The following is a 16,187-nucleotide window of genomic DNA, read 5'->3' as shown; positions in this document are numbered from 1 at the left end:
GCAGAGACCATTTTATTTTATAAAGTTGAAGGACAATAATATTTATGTTAAAAAAAAAAACCCAAAACATCCAAGTAGCTGAATTAGCAACTCAGTATTTTTGCAAGACTGGCAAAAAGGAACAATGCATGTGGCATAGTTTTTAAAACATACAATTTTATAGCATAATTTAAAAACAGCATTATTGGCTGCTTTTTAAAATAAATGGGTACTTTCACTTACTGTAAATGTGACATGTTAAACTCTCTTTTAAAAAAATACTGAGTTTGATATTCATGTTCAAAGTTAGAGGCTGTTGTAAAAGTCTGCCTCTGAGTTTGATATCTTAGACAAGGAATATTTACCTTGGTACAAATCAAATGGATGAAAGATCTAAACAAAAAATAGTCAACAGAATCGTCTTTTATGGATTCAAAATAGAAATGGTGCAAGTAGCAAACACTGACAAATAGCCCCTTTTAAAAGCCCAATCTAAAAATCAACGTCCACAAAAGCTTTCTTTTCCAAGTGTTTGCCAGTAAAGTTATTTCAACACGGCTCTGACAAATGCCTGTGTGTCCTGTCCCATAGGGAAAAGGTGTGAACGCATAACGTTTTGCTCTTTGCAAAAAAGGGTGGTTAATTGTCCAGGAGCAGCCACCGTTTAGGGATGAAGGGAGATTAAGTGATTTTTGGCCAATGCGTCTGCCAATTCCCTTCAGGGTAGTCAAGAATGGGGGGCCGGCAGCCCTGCTGCAATTGGAAGGTCTGTCCAAAAAAGGCCGTTTTAGAGAAAGAGGGAGAGACTGCGAGTGGCCGACTGCGCCCCCCTCCCAGCCCTCCGGCCCGGGCGCCTGAGCCGCCGCTCACCTCGGTGTCATTGTTGAGGTTCCAGAGGTCCAAGCGCCCCATCCCGTCCACGCAGGCAAAGAGCGCGGGATGCACGGGGGACCACATGACATCGTACACATAGTCTGCATTGTCTTCAAAGGAGTAGAGCGGCTTGTTGTGCTGTAAAGCAGAGAGACCGTGAAGACTTTGTGGCGCTGCTGCTGCCTCGGGCTGTCTACAGAGCCTAATTAAAAACTTTGCACATTCACAAAGTGTCATAAAACTTCCCGAGATGAAAGTCCTCGAGAAGGTGAACCGGAGCTTTAATGTGACTAGAACTGTCCAGTGGCATAAATAAATACCGGGGGGAGAGGGGGCCTCTGAAGGGGCTGGGGGCTGGGACCGGGGGTGGGGAGGCGGTTTCAGACACAGTCGTATGAGGCATTCCAGACAGGTGGACGGGACTGCCCATTAGTTCGGAATTCTCTCCCGGCAACGCTTTGCGAGATGCTCTGAGCCTAAACCCAACCGTGGTCGGCCCGGCTTGGACCCGCTGGGATGTTCTGAAGCCCCAGCGGTCCCGACCGCCCCGAACCCTTTCATTGAAGGCAACCCCTGCCACCTCGTGGTCCTCATCTGTAGCTGCAACAGCTGCTGCTACCTCCAGTCCAACTCCAGGCCAGATTCACATTTTAAGGGTTCTTTTGCAGCGAGGAAGGCATACAAATATTTTAAAGAGGATTAGTGCTTTTCCAGGAGGTAATCATTTCGTGATCCTACGCCTTTAGTCTCTCTGCATAGGGTCAGCTCACCCCAATCAGTTGAACTGGTGTGTCTCATTGAAGTGCCCCTGAACCTCTGTACAAAATGAGCCATATTCCTAGATCACCCAGTGTTTTCAAAATCCCGAAAATTGACTTTTGGGTGTTGGGGGGGTGTGAGTGGAAATGCGTTAACAAACCCCTAGTGCATACAAATGCTTCCACTCCAGAGGGATACAATAAATTAAAATGGCACTCTTGATTTCCAGTGAATATTGTCACATCAAAATAGCACAGAAGTCAGAGGCAAGTTTGAAAGTACACCAGAAATAAAACGTAATTGGACTTCATGAATTATTCATTCCATCTGGCTTGTCTTATTCTAATTTCTGCATAATGGCTTTACTAATCCCTGATCAATTAATGTAAAATGAAATTTAAATGATAATGAAAGCCCTAGAGAAAAAAGAAATTAAGTATTCTTATATCCTCTGACAGAAATCTAAACAATGGGAGTTTTTTTCCCCAATGTCTTCTTCATCCAGTCAGCTGTCTGTACTCTCTTCATGGGTTCCACTGAATGCCTGTACAGGCCAGAGTAATAAGATCAAGAAAAGATAACATACAATATGAACAATCAAATCCTTTCTGCACAGTAGGTTTAAAGAATGTATCTGTAGGGAATCGGCTCCAAATATTAGAGTGATCTCTCCAAGTGAACTGTTAGTTAATATAAAATGCACAAAATACATCTGCTGAAATGAAAGCGAGAAAAAGCAGTGTGAAAACAATAAAACTTCTGTAATCTAAATATCACGCAAAAATTTAATGTAGTAACTGTGAGTCCTTTTTCCATGAATTGTATTTCTTTGACATTTAAAAATCACCGCTTAGAACTGAACAAACTTTTAATACATTAAAGCAACACAGAATGTTTTCGATGGGCCACTGTGTGGATACAGTGAGATGTGTCTTATTTTTAATTCAAAAAGTATCTCATGGAGGGTGTGATTTGAAAAGAATTATATGACATTGAGATAACAAAATGATCAACTGGATATTAGCTTTATAGTTTTTTAAATTTTATGATTCTATAATACTTTTATGCCAAAGTATGTATTATATACCATATTGGCAGTGTGATTTGAAGCCAAAATTATTTGCTTATTGGCTATTTCTGTAGCATCTTTCTTTCTCTCACTGTTTGGACTAGATGATTCAAACTACTTTCTCCAAAAAACCTAACTGTCCAGTGACACCTGAAAATAGCATAATTGCATCATTTTTCCTTATTAATATTTTTTAAAAGGCAATGTGGAGTGGCTGCACCTTTACTGACTACTTATAAATATTAAATTGTAACTCTCAGCAGAAGATTATTCCCACTGCAAATTCTTGATTTTATAGCTAGCTATCCCACTATTTGTTAAAGAATATGAATAACAAATTTTTTTTAAAATCAAAGGGTATTAAAGATTTATATATGCTTTAAAAAGTCAATTGTCAGGATCCTCATCAACTCGGCTGATAGTATATCTGAGGGTATAGAGATCTTCATATAGATAGACACATACAGACCTATAATAAACATGTAACACAATTGCAAATCCTTATTTTGATCAATTAAAAGACCACCCAGCTTTAAATAGTCATTTTCTAAGGAACTGATATTATTTTATACATTCATTCTTTAATTATCCTGTAAATCTTTAGTGTCTTGTTTATTTCCTTTTTTGTTTTAGTAGTTTCTTCTCTGAGAAATGTAACCAAAACCGTAGTATATTCTGGAGACTTCACATTTTAAAAGTATCTGGAAATAACTGCTATTGTTCATGTTACCAAAACCCAGTTTCTTATATTTAATAGTATTGATTGAAATGCTATTGCTCTCTAGCCTTTCTCCAACCTCCTTATCCCCCTTCACCCTAAGACTGAACCTTTTATTATAAAAGTCACTGTGCAAGTAATTCTAGGCTACAGTACGTGTGTGTTTGGGAGAAAGGAGGAAGGCTTATATTTTCAAAGACTCTGTTTAACATTGATAAATTTGCAGGTTGGGAAAGTCTTGATCAGGATTGATTGAACTTGTTATCAAAGTACCACATAGGCTGACATCTATGAACCACTAATTGCCAAGTAAAGCACAGGCATAACCTATGGGCATAGGCAAATGTCACTTGCAATAGTGCTCTTTGAATATTAGTTGTATTTTTTGATAAAGGGATTTTATTATTTTATTTTATTCAGGCTCAAAGGGTAATCTGAAGACCTGATTTAAAAAAAAATCTGTCTCAAATACTTTATATAAAAGATTTTAAGGTAAACTCATGTATATCATGAAGTATTAGAATTGGTAAACTCATGTATTAGCATAAACTCATATATTTTAAAGTATTACAACTTTCATAAAGAAGTTAAAAGCATGAGGTTCTAAAGATTCTAAAGATTTTGAATTTATGAGACATAAATTTCTGGATCCACAAACATGTTATAGCTTGCTTGTGCATTACCACTTATTTTAGAATACTACAAATTTTGAAAAGGTTGGAGATGATGGGGCAAATTTGACCAATACTTTTGAGAATGAATCTTATAATACTATTTGTACATATGAAAGCTACAGAAGCTTTATGATTTTAAAGATTTACTCTACAAAATTCTCAAGGCCATTTAGCAAATGAAATATTGTTCCACAGCAAGTCACTGTAAAAAACATTTTTCAAAACAATCAAATTTCACTAGAAAAAAAACCCCTTCACCTGTGTTTCCTTTTCTATGCCATGTTCAGTATCAGCAAACTGTTAAAGGGGAAAAGGAAAACTACACTGTTACACGGCCTATTGGACGTGTGGTACATGCCAATGAAATAAAGCTGTGGCACCTTGTGATTCCAGGGCTGTTACAATAATGGTAAAGTATCCAGGCACAACCCAGCTTGATTTTAATACTCTGACTCAAACAGAGCAGAGAAGCAAGCTACTGGTCACCTCCCAGGCAGACATGAAGGGCAAGGGAGGGTAAATTGTTGGGTGTTTGTTGTGTGCCTGACTCTATATGTACATTGTCTAATTTAATCCGCATAAAATCTCTGTAAAGTAGACGGTATTTACAGAAAGGAAAATTACAGTTCAGGAAAGTTAGTAACTTTCCCAAGGCCACAAAGGTTGTTAAGTGGTAAAGCTGGATTTGGTTCTCAGGTTTTCCTAGTTGTTAAGCATATCCTCTATTTACTGGGACTATATGGTCCTTCTACAAAACATAGCAATGAACTTCAGTCCTTATTTAAAAAAAAAAACAACAAAAAAAACCTGTTACCTCTATTTTTTTACTCTTCCATTCAATTCAACCAATATTTACTAAGCACATACTATGTAACTTGTAGAAACAGTTTAAGAATAATGCAGTCAGATGCTTATTTCATTTCCTGAGTCTGTTGTTAATGATCCTGAGGATGTTATCCATATATTTGCAGGAGTCTTTAGCATCTTGTGAGATGAACAGGAATATTTTTCTCCTGAAAGCTAGAAATAGGATAGGAATGGTCCTTTACACAGCAGAGATGAACAGCAGGCTATGCGCTGGAGAGTGGAAAAAAATGATGTTAGAAAGCAAGGACTTGGGGTCCAGTTCACTGAAGGTTTGTATGACTCTGGGTGAGGGACTATAATTATATTATCTGAAAGATGGGAGCAGCAAAGGTAGCATGGAGCAGAAAAGGTAATGAGAGACAGTGGAAAACTACAGACCTTGGGAAATTTAACTTAACATCCTTGGATTTTACTTTTCTCATCTTACGATGGAAAGCTGGAGCTACTGACCTCAAGGGCTCCTATTAGCTTTGTGATTCTATAACTGCTTTATTATGTGGGTGTTACCCTGCGGTAAGGATAGAATGGAAAAAAAGTATGTAAAAATATTTTCCAAAGGTAACTATTATCATTAAAGCCATCTTCCTTTATGTTTTGTGGAGTTCATATCACAGTGATTTTTTTCTTACTCTGTATTTCATGAAAACATACATATAAAATGCACCAGGGTGGTGTTCAATGAAAAAGTTAAAATTATGGAATTAGTAATAAACTTCTTATTTGATCAATTAGAGAAGGAATAAAAATATTAAATTCACATAAGAGTGGCAAGTAGTGAAATCTGTTTAAAAAATGAAACTCACAACATTTATCAATGTTTTACAATAAGACTTGATCTCTAGATTGAGCTTTAGTTTTATAAATATATGTCTGAAAATGAATAGACTGGCAGATTTTTTCTGATCAGTTAAACAAAATGATTTCACAAGAGGTGAGTTTCTATTTCTGATGTCAGATATGTGCCAAAATTAAATCTAGAGAATATAATGGTTGTTTTCCTCTGTATTATTTACTTTTCTCTTATCAGGCGCCTCTAAGCATCCCAACAGGATTTAGTGCTTTGAAGGCTGGTGAATAGAAGATTTGTGTTAAAATGTCTCCTAACACCTCCAAATATTGTGGTTCTTGAGGTTGCATTTGTCTCTAAGTGACCCAAACCATGAAAATATCTTTTGGGTGGGTAGTGTGGTAGGGGGCACCATGTGGGTTGGTGGGAAAAGGGGCAGAAACTAAAAGTAAAATTTATAAGTTATAAATTCTGAAGTAAAAGGAAAACTCATGGAATCTTACCTTAAAAACTATATCCTGTTGGGAAAAATGATGACCAAAATAATAAACAATGAGTAATAAGAAAATGTCCTTCAAAAATTGTCATGTGGGTTCCTGTGAAGTAATTAAAATAAATAGCTAGCTACTTCTTCCAGGAAACATTAAAATGTGAGACCACAATATCACTTTTAAAAAACCACCAAAGGACCCCAAAACTTCAGGCTCACACAAAAATGGAGGCTTCCACCATAAAAAGAAAGTGCTTAAACAAACAAGTAAACCAAAACTCACAAACCAAACCAAAAAGCCAACTCTTTTGGACCAAGGGAGATGTTATGAATTTGGTACTATCACTGGAAAACCTTATTTGCAACTTAATTTGAGATCCTTCTAATGCACAAAGTATCCTATATTTATCTTAACTTCTGTGGCTAATATTCAAACAATACTATGATCTCTAAATGGTATCTTTACCTATTTGTATCATGGTCAGAAATTCAAAACTGGACATAAACAATTTTGGTGAACTATTCTCAACAGACTATGTATGGTGGTCTATTTGTTTTTTGTGTGCATTAACCAAAAATATGCAAGGACTTTAATCTGAATTAGTTAATATGGAATGATTTGAAAGAAGGTTATAGAAATTCAGGAATTTAGCATTTACTTCTCCACAAATGTAGAAGTTTTGCTAAATAAGTTCTGAAGCCACATGAAAGGTGTTCTTTGTTGCACTGCTTCTCTCTACTGCTTATTTGCATGGAAGAATCCTCCTAATCCAGGAGGCGCCACCAATAAAGAAGCTAATTATCCATATAAAAGAATGTATACATATTCACAGGTTTTGACTAGTATTCAGTGTTTAAAGCCATGGAAAAAAGCTACAAGCTTTGCTTAATTCATAAAAGGAGTGTTTCCCTCACTGGCATGATTTTCATGAATATCAGCTCCACCCAAGGTTCTCATTCAAAACTGGTGTTTTAATAGCACAAATCTATATAGAACCATTGTGAAAACAGGAAGCAAGGAAGGATGCTCTTTTGAATTACCTCTTACAGCCATTTCAACGGCTATGGCTGCACTGGCATTCTGGTTTCTTGCTTATTTCAGTCGAGGAGGGCAGAGAGAGTCACTATGTCTCCAAAACCAGGTTCAGCCAAGCTGGCTCATTAGCAAAATTGAGGCAGCTGTTCTCTGGATTGCTATTCTCATTCTGGACTGATAGTCTTTCTCTCTGAAAGATCATGTGGCAGTAAAGGAGGCAAGCAGGTTCAAAAGAGCCCCTCTTTGGTTGCTTTGCTCCAACTCTATTTTTACCATGGCTGAGTGGTTTCATGTCCAACATGGTATTATTTAGACAAAGAAGCATTCTATATATCTGTGATAGCCAGGTTGATTAGAGACTGCATTAGGAGGTTGGAGGGAAAAGGTGGACACTGGTATTAAGGATTAGGAGGGTGTACAGGGCTGAGGATGGACTGGACCTAGAGGCAGCTAGACATGTGGTTGTATCAGCACCTTGAAGCCTTGAAAACTTAGAAGAATGAGCAAATAAAGTGGAATATGCAGGCTTGACTTATTTTGTTTATTTATTACTTATTCAATGTCAAATTGTACAAACACATTTTAGTAGTGGGTAAGTTAAGTAGCAAAATATTTTCACTCTTGCCCTTAAACTGCCAACATTTTACTCTAACATCTGGCTAACAACCCATTTCACGTATATAAATAAATTAAATATACATATATACATATACACACACAATTCTCTTTTTTTTTTTTTTTTTTTTTTGAGACGGAGTCTCGCTCTGTCGCCCAGGCTGTAGTGCAGTGGCGCAATCTCAGCTCACTGCAAGCTCTGCCTCCCAGGATCACACCATTCTCCTGCCTCAGCCTCCCGGGTAGCTGGGACTACAGGCGCCCGCCACCATGCCCGGCTAATTTTTTTTTGTATTTTTAGTAGAGACAGGGTTTCACCATGTTAGCCAGGATGGTCTCAATCCCTGCCCGCCTTGGCCTCCCAAAGTGCTGGGATTACAGGCGTGAGCCACCACGCCTGGCCCACACACACAATTCTTAAAGAAAGGCGTAAACATTTCAGATATAAACTCAGATCCATGGATTACACTTTGATTCCCCCTTCATATTTATTTCTCACATGCTCAGGTTAATATTTTCTAATTTCCAAAGCTAATCTGACATTAGTGATCTTGCTACATTTAGTAAACATGACATTTAGACAGATTTTATGTTTTTCAAGAAATATATACCAAAGTGCCCAGATTTATCCTATCAAACAGGTCTAATAAAATCTAATGGTAAAATTATCTAAATGTTTAATTCTATTTCTTGCATCAATAATAGACCATATATATAAAGGACACATTTTCAAAGAGCCAAAGAGAGGTTTTTTATGTAGCTCTGCACTCCCACATCTCCCACTGCTAAACGTTATGTATTTTCCATTATATCTAATATGAGTACAGATATTACTTGTATTTATTTTAATGGTAGAGAGAACCAGCATGGAGAATCACAAATAGCAGAAGTTCAACATATTTTGTTCAAATGTAAAATATATTTAATATGCTTCCTGCTTTGCAGCAGATTTGTTTACCTTATTCTGTTTCACTAAAGCCAAATGGAAATCAATTTCTGTTCAAGAAACAAATATGCTCTAAATGTGAGGTGATTCAGGATGCTGGAAGTGGCAGTGGGAAAATAGTCTAGTATTAATTATGGGTCCTGGACAATTTGCAAGGTTCAGGTCACAGGAGGCTGGTCAGGATGGACCCACATTGGTTTGGTACAAAAATGGCTACTTTGGGGATAAAGATGAGTTTTAATTTATCTTCCAACATTAGACTAAAATGTAAATTAGAGCAGAAAGGTGGGGTGGGGACATCTTTGATCTCATAATTATGTAGATAGTTGTATTTGTTATTCTCATTCTCTCTTTCTCTCTAAGTGTGTGCGCTCTCTCCGCAATGTTATTACTTAGGAGGAGGAGGTTGGGGAAGGCAACTCGTTTAGTATATCATTACAATGAAAAGGAAAACATTTCCACTCTGGTTAAAGGAGCAAAAGAAAGGACTCACTAAGTCCCTACTTGTTGGACAATGGTAAAGCCCAGTCAGCTGAATAAATTTCAAGTCTCAAAAGTGTTTGTACTTTTATGAATTATTCACAAGTCTGCATACATATTTAACAGCCATAGGTACGTGTTGGTGGATGAATGTATGAATGTTTGTGGGTGGGTAGGGTAGAGGTGGAGGTAAAAGGACAGGAAGTATGAACACAGGCCAAGTCTGGAGGTGACTTTGATTACATTCTTGTGGTTTCTTTCAACGTCAAAAGATTCTCCCTGGGTGAGCTTTAAGAAGAAATCAAAAAAAAAAAAAAAAGGAAAGAAAGAAAAGAATTTGATGACTGGCACAGGTAGTTTTATTGAAAGCCAATTTTAATGTTTGCCATCTTATGTTAGGAAGGGGGAGTGAAAATGGGGATAAGGGAAGAAAAAAAATAAGTCAGACACCACCTGAACATTGTGTTTATTAGAAAGGCAGCCAGCAGGGCTTTGGGGTTGCGGGGGAAAAAATGCACTCTGTTATCTGGTAAGTGTTACTGGCAGTAAACTATTGATTTTGTTAATCCTCTTGCCTGTTTCAAGTCTTATGTCTAGATGCCGGTGATAGCTAAAACTTCAACTTTTTATTTTTATCATGTTTTTCTTCTGATATTTTGAACATTTACCAATATGTTCAAAATATCAGAAGATGTTTATTTCTCCTGCCGTTAGCAGAAATAAAACACGCTAAGGTTCCTTTGTTAGAATGATGTCATTTTAGGAGATGTTTCTGTCTCAATTTAAAATAATCCAACTTACTTTAACAAAGCACATATTTCAGCAATGATTTATTAAGGACCTAACATATGCTTTCTACTTTGGGTAATCAAAAGAAATACAAGATCTGATTTTGTTCTCAAGCACAAACAATCCAGGTAAGAGAATGAAAATTATGATATAATAAGAGAAGAATATTGCTTATTTGGGGATCTGTTTTCTTACTTTGTTCTAAAAGGATTTATGGAGTCTTACAAGTTAAATATACTGCAAAATTAAGAACAAACACACAACAGAGTTCTAAAGAAGGCAGGTAGAATACATAGCTATTACCAGGATCCTGAGATAAGCTGATTATTACAATATGGTTCTGAAACAGCTCTAAATTTCCTGATAACTAAGACAAAAGGGAAAACACATCATATCACAAGGAGGTACCCGGATTTTTACCATCTGAAGAAAGGAAGAATACAAATTCCCTCTCAAAGACACAATTCTGGGAACAACTCTGGGAGGAATCTACCATGTCTGCGAATCACTGGAAAACAGACTGGCTCTCTGCCTTGTTTATACCAAAGAAAGAGAACAAGTATGTAGCCAGGTGCTAAATTCTGTGGTACAGATGTTAGGTGCCAGAGGAATGTGAAGATTGGGGGCGGTAGTGGTGTGTTGGTGTTACCAGGGTCTGATGTGGTCAAGGACCGTATTATCTAGGGCAGGTGAGGGGACCTGCCTTGAAAGATACATAGACTTTGACAGATGGTAAGGAAAACAGTCAAGAAGAGGAAAGCAAAATATGCAAAAACCTGGCTAAGTCAGTATGTTATTCCTAGACGGATATAAAGGTGAGAGGTGGGGACAGCCTGAGTGAACTCTGAGGATTTGTCCTAAGAAATAATGAAAACAAAATAATTTTGGTTTGGGTAGGGGAAAAGTGGGGTGTGTTATGAAAAGTCTTGGGTATGTAGTTAAGACTTTTTGCCGCAATTACCTATTAATGTATTAAATGTGCATTGATAAATGTGCTATGTGCTAAACAGATTCAGAGATGTTTAACATTCACGAGAGTGTTTTTGGCTTTTCTAGTGCAGTCAACTGAATGATGAATACCATTAAATGAGTAGAAAATAGAAAAAATGGAGAAACAGAGGAAGATCTGATCTGTATTTTAAACACAGTGCGTTTGAGCCTCTGGTGGAGACACTCAGGTTAAGCTGACAGTGGAAGTGCAGGTCTGAAGTTGAAAGAGAGGGTGGGCTTGAAGTGCACACTAAAGAATCAGTCACAGAAGGTGCTGTGGGAGAGGAAAGAGCCAGGATGCTCGGCATGGTGGCTCACGCCTGTAATCCCAGCACTTTGGGAGACCAAAGCAGGCAGATTGCTTGAGCCAAGGAGTTTGAGACCAGCCTGGGCAACATGGCGAAACCCTGTCTGTACAAAACAAACAAACAAACGAACAAACCAAAAATTTAGCCAGGTGTGGTGATGAACACCTGTAGTCCCAGCTATTTGGAAGGCTGAGGTGGGAGGATCAACTGAATCCTGGAGATAGAGGCTGCAGTGAGCCGTGATTATACCACTGAACTCCAGCCTAGGCCACAGAGAGAGGCCTTGTTTCAAAAAGAAAAAAAGAAAAGAGTGGGGAGGATGGAGGAGAAGGACTATGGAGGAAATTTTGAACATTTGGGCTGAGACAGTAGAAGAGACAGAACCAGTGGAGAGGACCTAGACAAAGCAGGGGAACATAAGTGGGCTAGAGAGAGCTGCAGGAATGAGGGGTGGGTGATACCAAAAAACCACTGCATGTAGCAATTAGGAACTCGTTGATGGCCTTGAACAGAGAAGTGTTGGAAGACTGATATGGTTGGTTGAGGGTGGTTGGGAAATGTGGCAATGGTCCGTGTGGATGCACGCTGATTCTTCAAGTGGTTTGCAAGCTAATCCAAATTTTAGGCCATGTTTGTGATATTTTAATCTAACCCATCTAACCATCAACCACTAATATCTAAGCAGATCATAATACTACTACATGAGTGTGTGTCTAGGGACCATCCACTGTCCATTTAGGTATACCATCCTTGATTTTTTGGACCATTTCTTACCTGGTTTTGTGTCTCAAGCACTTTGGCGTACAGTCTGGCAAACGGAAGGCAGATAAGATGGACTGTAATTAGGTGGTGAATGCAGCCTTGAGTTCAGTCCTATTTCTGCCTGACACCTGTGAACAGAGCCTTCAGCCTTTCTCTGATGCTCTGGGCTTGGGCTTTCCTAGACTCCCCAGGAATGAACCTCTACTTTCTCAAATCGATTTTTGATTTGGCATCCTCCTTGGGTTAACTATTGTGCTTCCAGCATGTTACTTCCTCTTACTTTGGTACCTTGAGATCTAACCTCTGATGAAAGTCACAGTTGCTGCCCAGTCATGGCAAAGATTTCAGCATGTTTGAACACCATGGGAAAAGATCAGGAAACTGCTTCTGAGCAAGAAAGCTATATGAAAAATAGTCATGAAACGCAGGCTGCTAGTGAGTTGGATAGTAGGAAATCTAGCCAGAAATATCCTGTGGATCACAGGGACAAAGCAATGGAAACTAAATGTGTGATTAATTTTATCTCATTAAAAACAAATGAACTTATCCTTTGACTTAAAGCATCAGTATGTACCTGAAACACACAAATTTCAATTGGAGAGACACTGAGAGAGAGAGAGAGAGAGAGAGAGAGAGAGAGAGAGAGGAATATATCTTTCCATGAAATATTCTGATACGTTTTGTCTGGAGAAGAACAATGATGCCTGGAAACAAGCACTGACTCTAAAGAAGCCTGAATCCAAACCAGCACCACAGGGCAACTAAATACCCTGCACCAGTCAGTAAATGTATTCTGAAGATGGTGATCATTGGTCTCTGTATTCAGCATGAGCCAAGCCACCTCTCATGCTAACCACATTGCATCAACGTTCCCGCTACTTTCCCTCGACATCCATGGGTCCCCTAAGGTTCTGTTGCCTCTGGGATTCAGCCTTGGAGAGACTGGAGCACTTCAGTACTAGGATTAGGAAGCGGTGGTAGTGAAAAGGACTTATAGAAAGTTCATTACGGTTAACTCTTTATTTGTCCATAACCAAGAGTCAATTGTGATAATGAAATATCTTTAGCTCTTATGGGTGGACTTATCGCCCTCTCCCTCCATCACCAAATTCATATGGTGATATCCTAATCCCAGTACCTTGGAATATGAGACTGTGGAAGTAAGGTCTTTAAAGAAGTAATTAAGATTCAATGAGGTTGTATGGGTGGGCAATAATCCAGTATGACTGGTGTCCTTATAAAAAGAGGAGATTAGGACACAAATGTGTACAGAGGGAAGCCCATGTGAAGACACAGGGAGAAGGCAGCCACCTACAAATCAAAGCGAGAGGCTTCAGAGGAAACCAACCCTGATGACACCTTGATCTTGAACTTCTAGCCTCCAGAACTTTGAGAGGATGGATTTCTGTTGTTTAAACCAAGTTGTGGTAGTTTCTTACGGCAGCCCTAACAAACTAACGTAACTCTCAAAGGAGAAGAGAAGGCAGACTCTTTTTTTCCCTCTTGGCCTGTAATGCACACCTACATGGGCACACTTCCCCACAATTCTGCACTTACGTAATTCCCCCAACAGTGCAATTTGAGAGAGACAGAAGGCAATTTCTGAGCAGCTATTTCTCTCCTTCCTAAACACATCCCTTTGCAATCAATGACTATGGCTCAACCATCAGCTATACTGTGCCTCCATTGAAGAAGGCAGGCTGCCTGTAATGAAAGAAAGAAAGAAAGATATATATATATATATACACACACACACACACACACACACATACACATAAATTCCCCTTTCTGAAGACAGCAGAGCCTCTTTTCAACTTAGCTTTAAGTTATACCCATAGTTCTGCGATGTTCTTGATACCACCGGGACAAATATGGATGGACAGTGGAAAGCTAATACGAACAGGTCAAACCACTCCAGGGACACAACTCAGCTTGAACCAGAAATTATAATTCAGTTCAATCCAGTCAGTCAGTTTTGCCTTGAAGACAGCTACTTTTTCCTGAGACAGAAGTCTTCTGCATTGGAGTTTAAAGTTTCATTTGGTTTAATTTTGTCACCCTCTGCAGACTTCTTTTTATTTTAGAAATGGTGGCTACAGGGTGAGATGGGGAGTGAGTTGGGAGAGAGAGTACGAAAAGACAAGGCAAGCAAGCAGGCTAGGGTAGGCAGAACTTGACCAGAGTCCTAAAGCTGAAACTCTCTCACACAGAGCTTGGTGTTAACCTTTAAACTCAAGAGCAGCCCCCTACTGGGGTGTCCTTAATCAGCTGCCTTCAAGGCTAATTACTGTTGAATAGGTTCCTGAGGTTGGAAAAATTATGAAGAATTTTTGAATACATTTCTGCAGTTCTCTTCTCTTAACAATACGATCTATCAAACAGCAAGGCTAAGGCTCTGTTTAAGAGCAAAGACAGAAGATCAGAAGAATATGTGTGATTGCCAAAGTGACTAACTTATCTTTACAAAGTACTAATGATGCTACAATAACCAATATCCATAGCCTGGTTTTGACAGTTTACTGCGAGGGTTCCCATTGTTTAGGAAAAAAAAAACAAAAGAAAAAAGAAAAAAAAAAAAAGAAAGAAAATATTCTATTTTGCTAAATTTCCATTTGTTAACAAAACTCTCCATAAGCAAAACCAGAGGTCATTAGCAAACAACCAAAACATGCCTGTCTCCAGAAGAATACAGGAATACAGCTCCCTTCATCATTTAAAATACAGCTCTGCTGAAAACCCAAATCATGATAAATCCTTAACATGAAAAATTCAGTGCAGACTTGAAACCACCTGACTTTACTTTAGGTTTGTGCTCCTTAAAATTACCTAGAAAATACCATCATCTCTTTGTGCGGCTGGACGTGGGCCAGGGCCCTGGCTCCAGAGGCGAAGGGCAAAACTAAAAATCATGTCTCAACAGACCGCTCCACCCTCTCTCCCAAGTCCACTTGGCTTCGTGACAAAAAGTGAGGTCTAAAGCACACTCATCCAAGGCCTGGGTTTTTGGCTAAAGCTCAAGACTCTTATAGGACAAACAAAAATGAAATCCAAAATGTTATCGCCCCGCCTTACAAAGTCAAATGGGTTTAAATGGGTGAACTGCACATGCCAAATAGTCTACATTTGCAATTTAATAGGGAACCCATAGAACGAAAATGCGACTTTTTTATTCTGAGAAAGGTCATCAGCTGAGATTTAAAATTCCAAAGTGATTTTTGATAAATTGGAGTGTGTGTGTGTGTGTGTGTGTGAGAGAGAGAGAGAGAGACTTTTTCCATACCAAATCGAGCACTCTGGGACTGAAGGGCTCACTATTGGGAAGTGTGAGGGTTCAGAGATTCCACTGTGGGGGCCTGCTTGCCTGGCATGACTGCCGCCCAACTCTGGGTAAGCCTCCTCATGCCCTTTATTCTCCTTCACTGAAAGCTCTAGTTCTTAAGAATTCACTTTCCCCACCGCCCACCCACTCTGACACTCCCCACTCTCTCTCACGCTTTGGATGGGTGAGAGCCCGGAGAGACTGTCAAGTAATTTCCACCTCTCACCGAGCTAGTGACAGGCTCAGTACAAATAGCTACATTGAGAAAGTACCTCCATGCTACAGATCCCACAGCCAGCACTGTAACAAGACAGTCCAGGGCTATGAATACCACCATCTGATCCCACCGGGCAGATTCGTGCTGAAATGGCAGGACCAGGCGTTCCAAGTGTGTTTTCCCCGTCGCTCCTTAATTAAAACCCTCTGCTCCAGCCAGTCGGCTGCATTCACCGTCTCCTCCACACACTGAATACATTCTGGTCTCCAAGCCTTTGTTCATGCTGCTTTCTGCTCTTAGAGAATGTACTATTCTCTCTCCTCGCAAAGGGTCTGATCTCGCCATCCAGATAAAGTCCTCCCTCACCCCACAATCCCCTCTCAAACACTGACAGAACACACAGGGATGTCTCCTTTTCTCCAGGCCTCAGCCATTGTTTTCTGACTTCTTTTCCGGTGTTCCATTTTGCGGCTGCCTTGGTGTCTGTCTTATGGTGTTATAGTTTTTAA

At 39.1% G+C, this 16,187-nt stretch overlaps 1 protein-coding gene across 7 annotated transcripts in view; it reads right to left on the bottom strand.

Moving 5' to 3' along the window:
* The window catches only part of DYNC1I1 (dynein cytoplasmic 1 intermediate chain 1), a 316,442-nt gene that overhangs the window by 21,562 nt on the left and 278,693 nt on the right, over positions 1-16,187 (bottom strand). For all 7 annotated transcript variants that reach the window (XM_017956939.3, XM_017956940.3, XM_009203370.4 and 4 more), the window contains one exon: positions 850-990. In XM_017956939.3, coding sequence (XP_017812428.1) covers positions 850-990 — 141 coding nt within the window. The remainder of the gene's footprint in view (positions 1-849; positions 991-16,187) is intronic.

Source organism: Papio anubis, chromosome 4, assembly GCF_008728515.1.
Source record: "Papio anubis isolate 15944 chromosome 4, Panubis1.0, whole genome shotgun sequence".
Lineage (NCBI taxonomy): Eukaryota > Metazoa > Chordata > Mammalia > Primates > Cercopithecidae > Papio > Papio anubis.
This window is presented reverse-complemented; position numbering and strand designations above follow the sequence as displayed.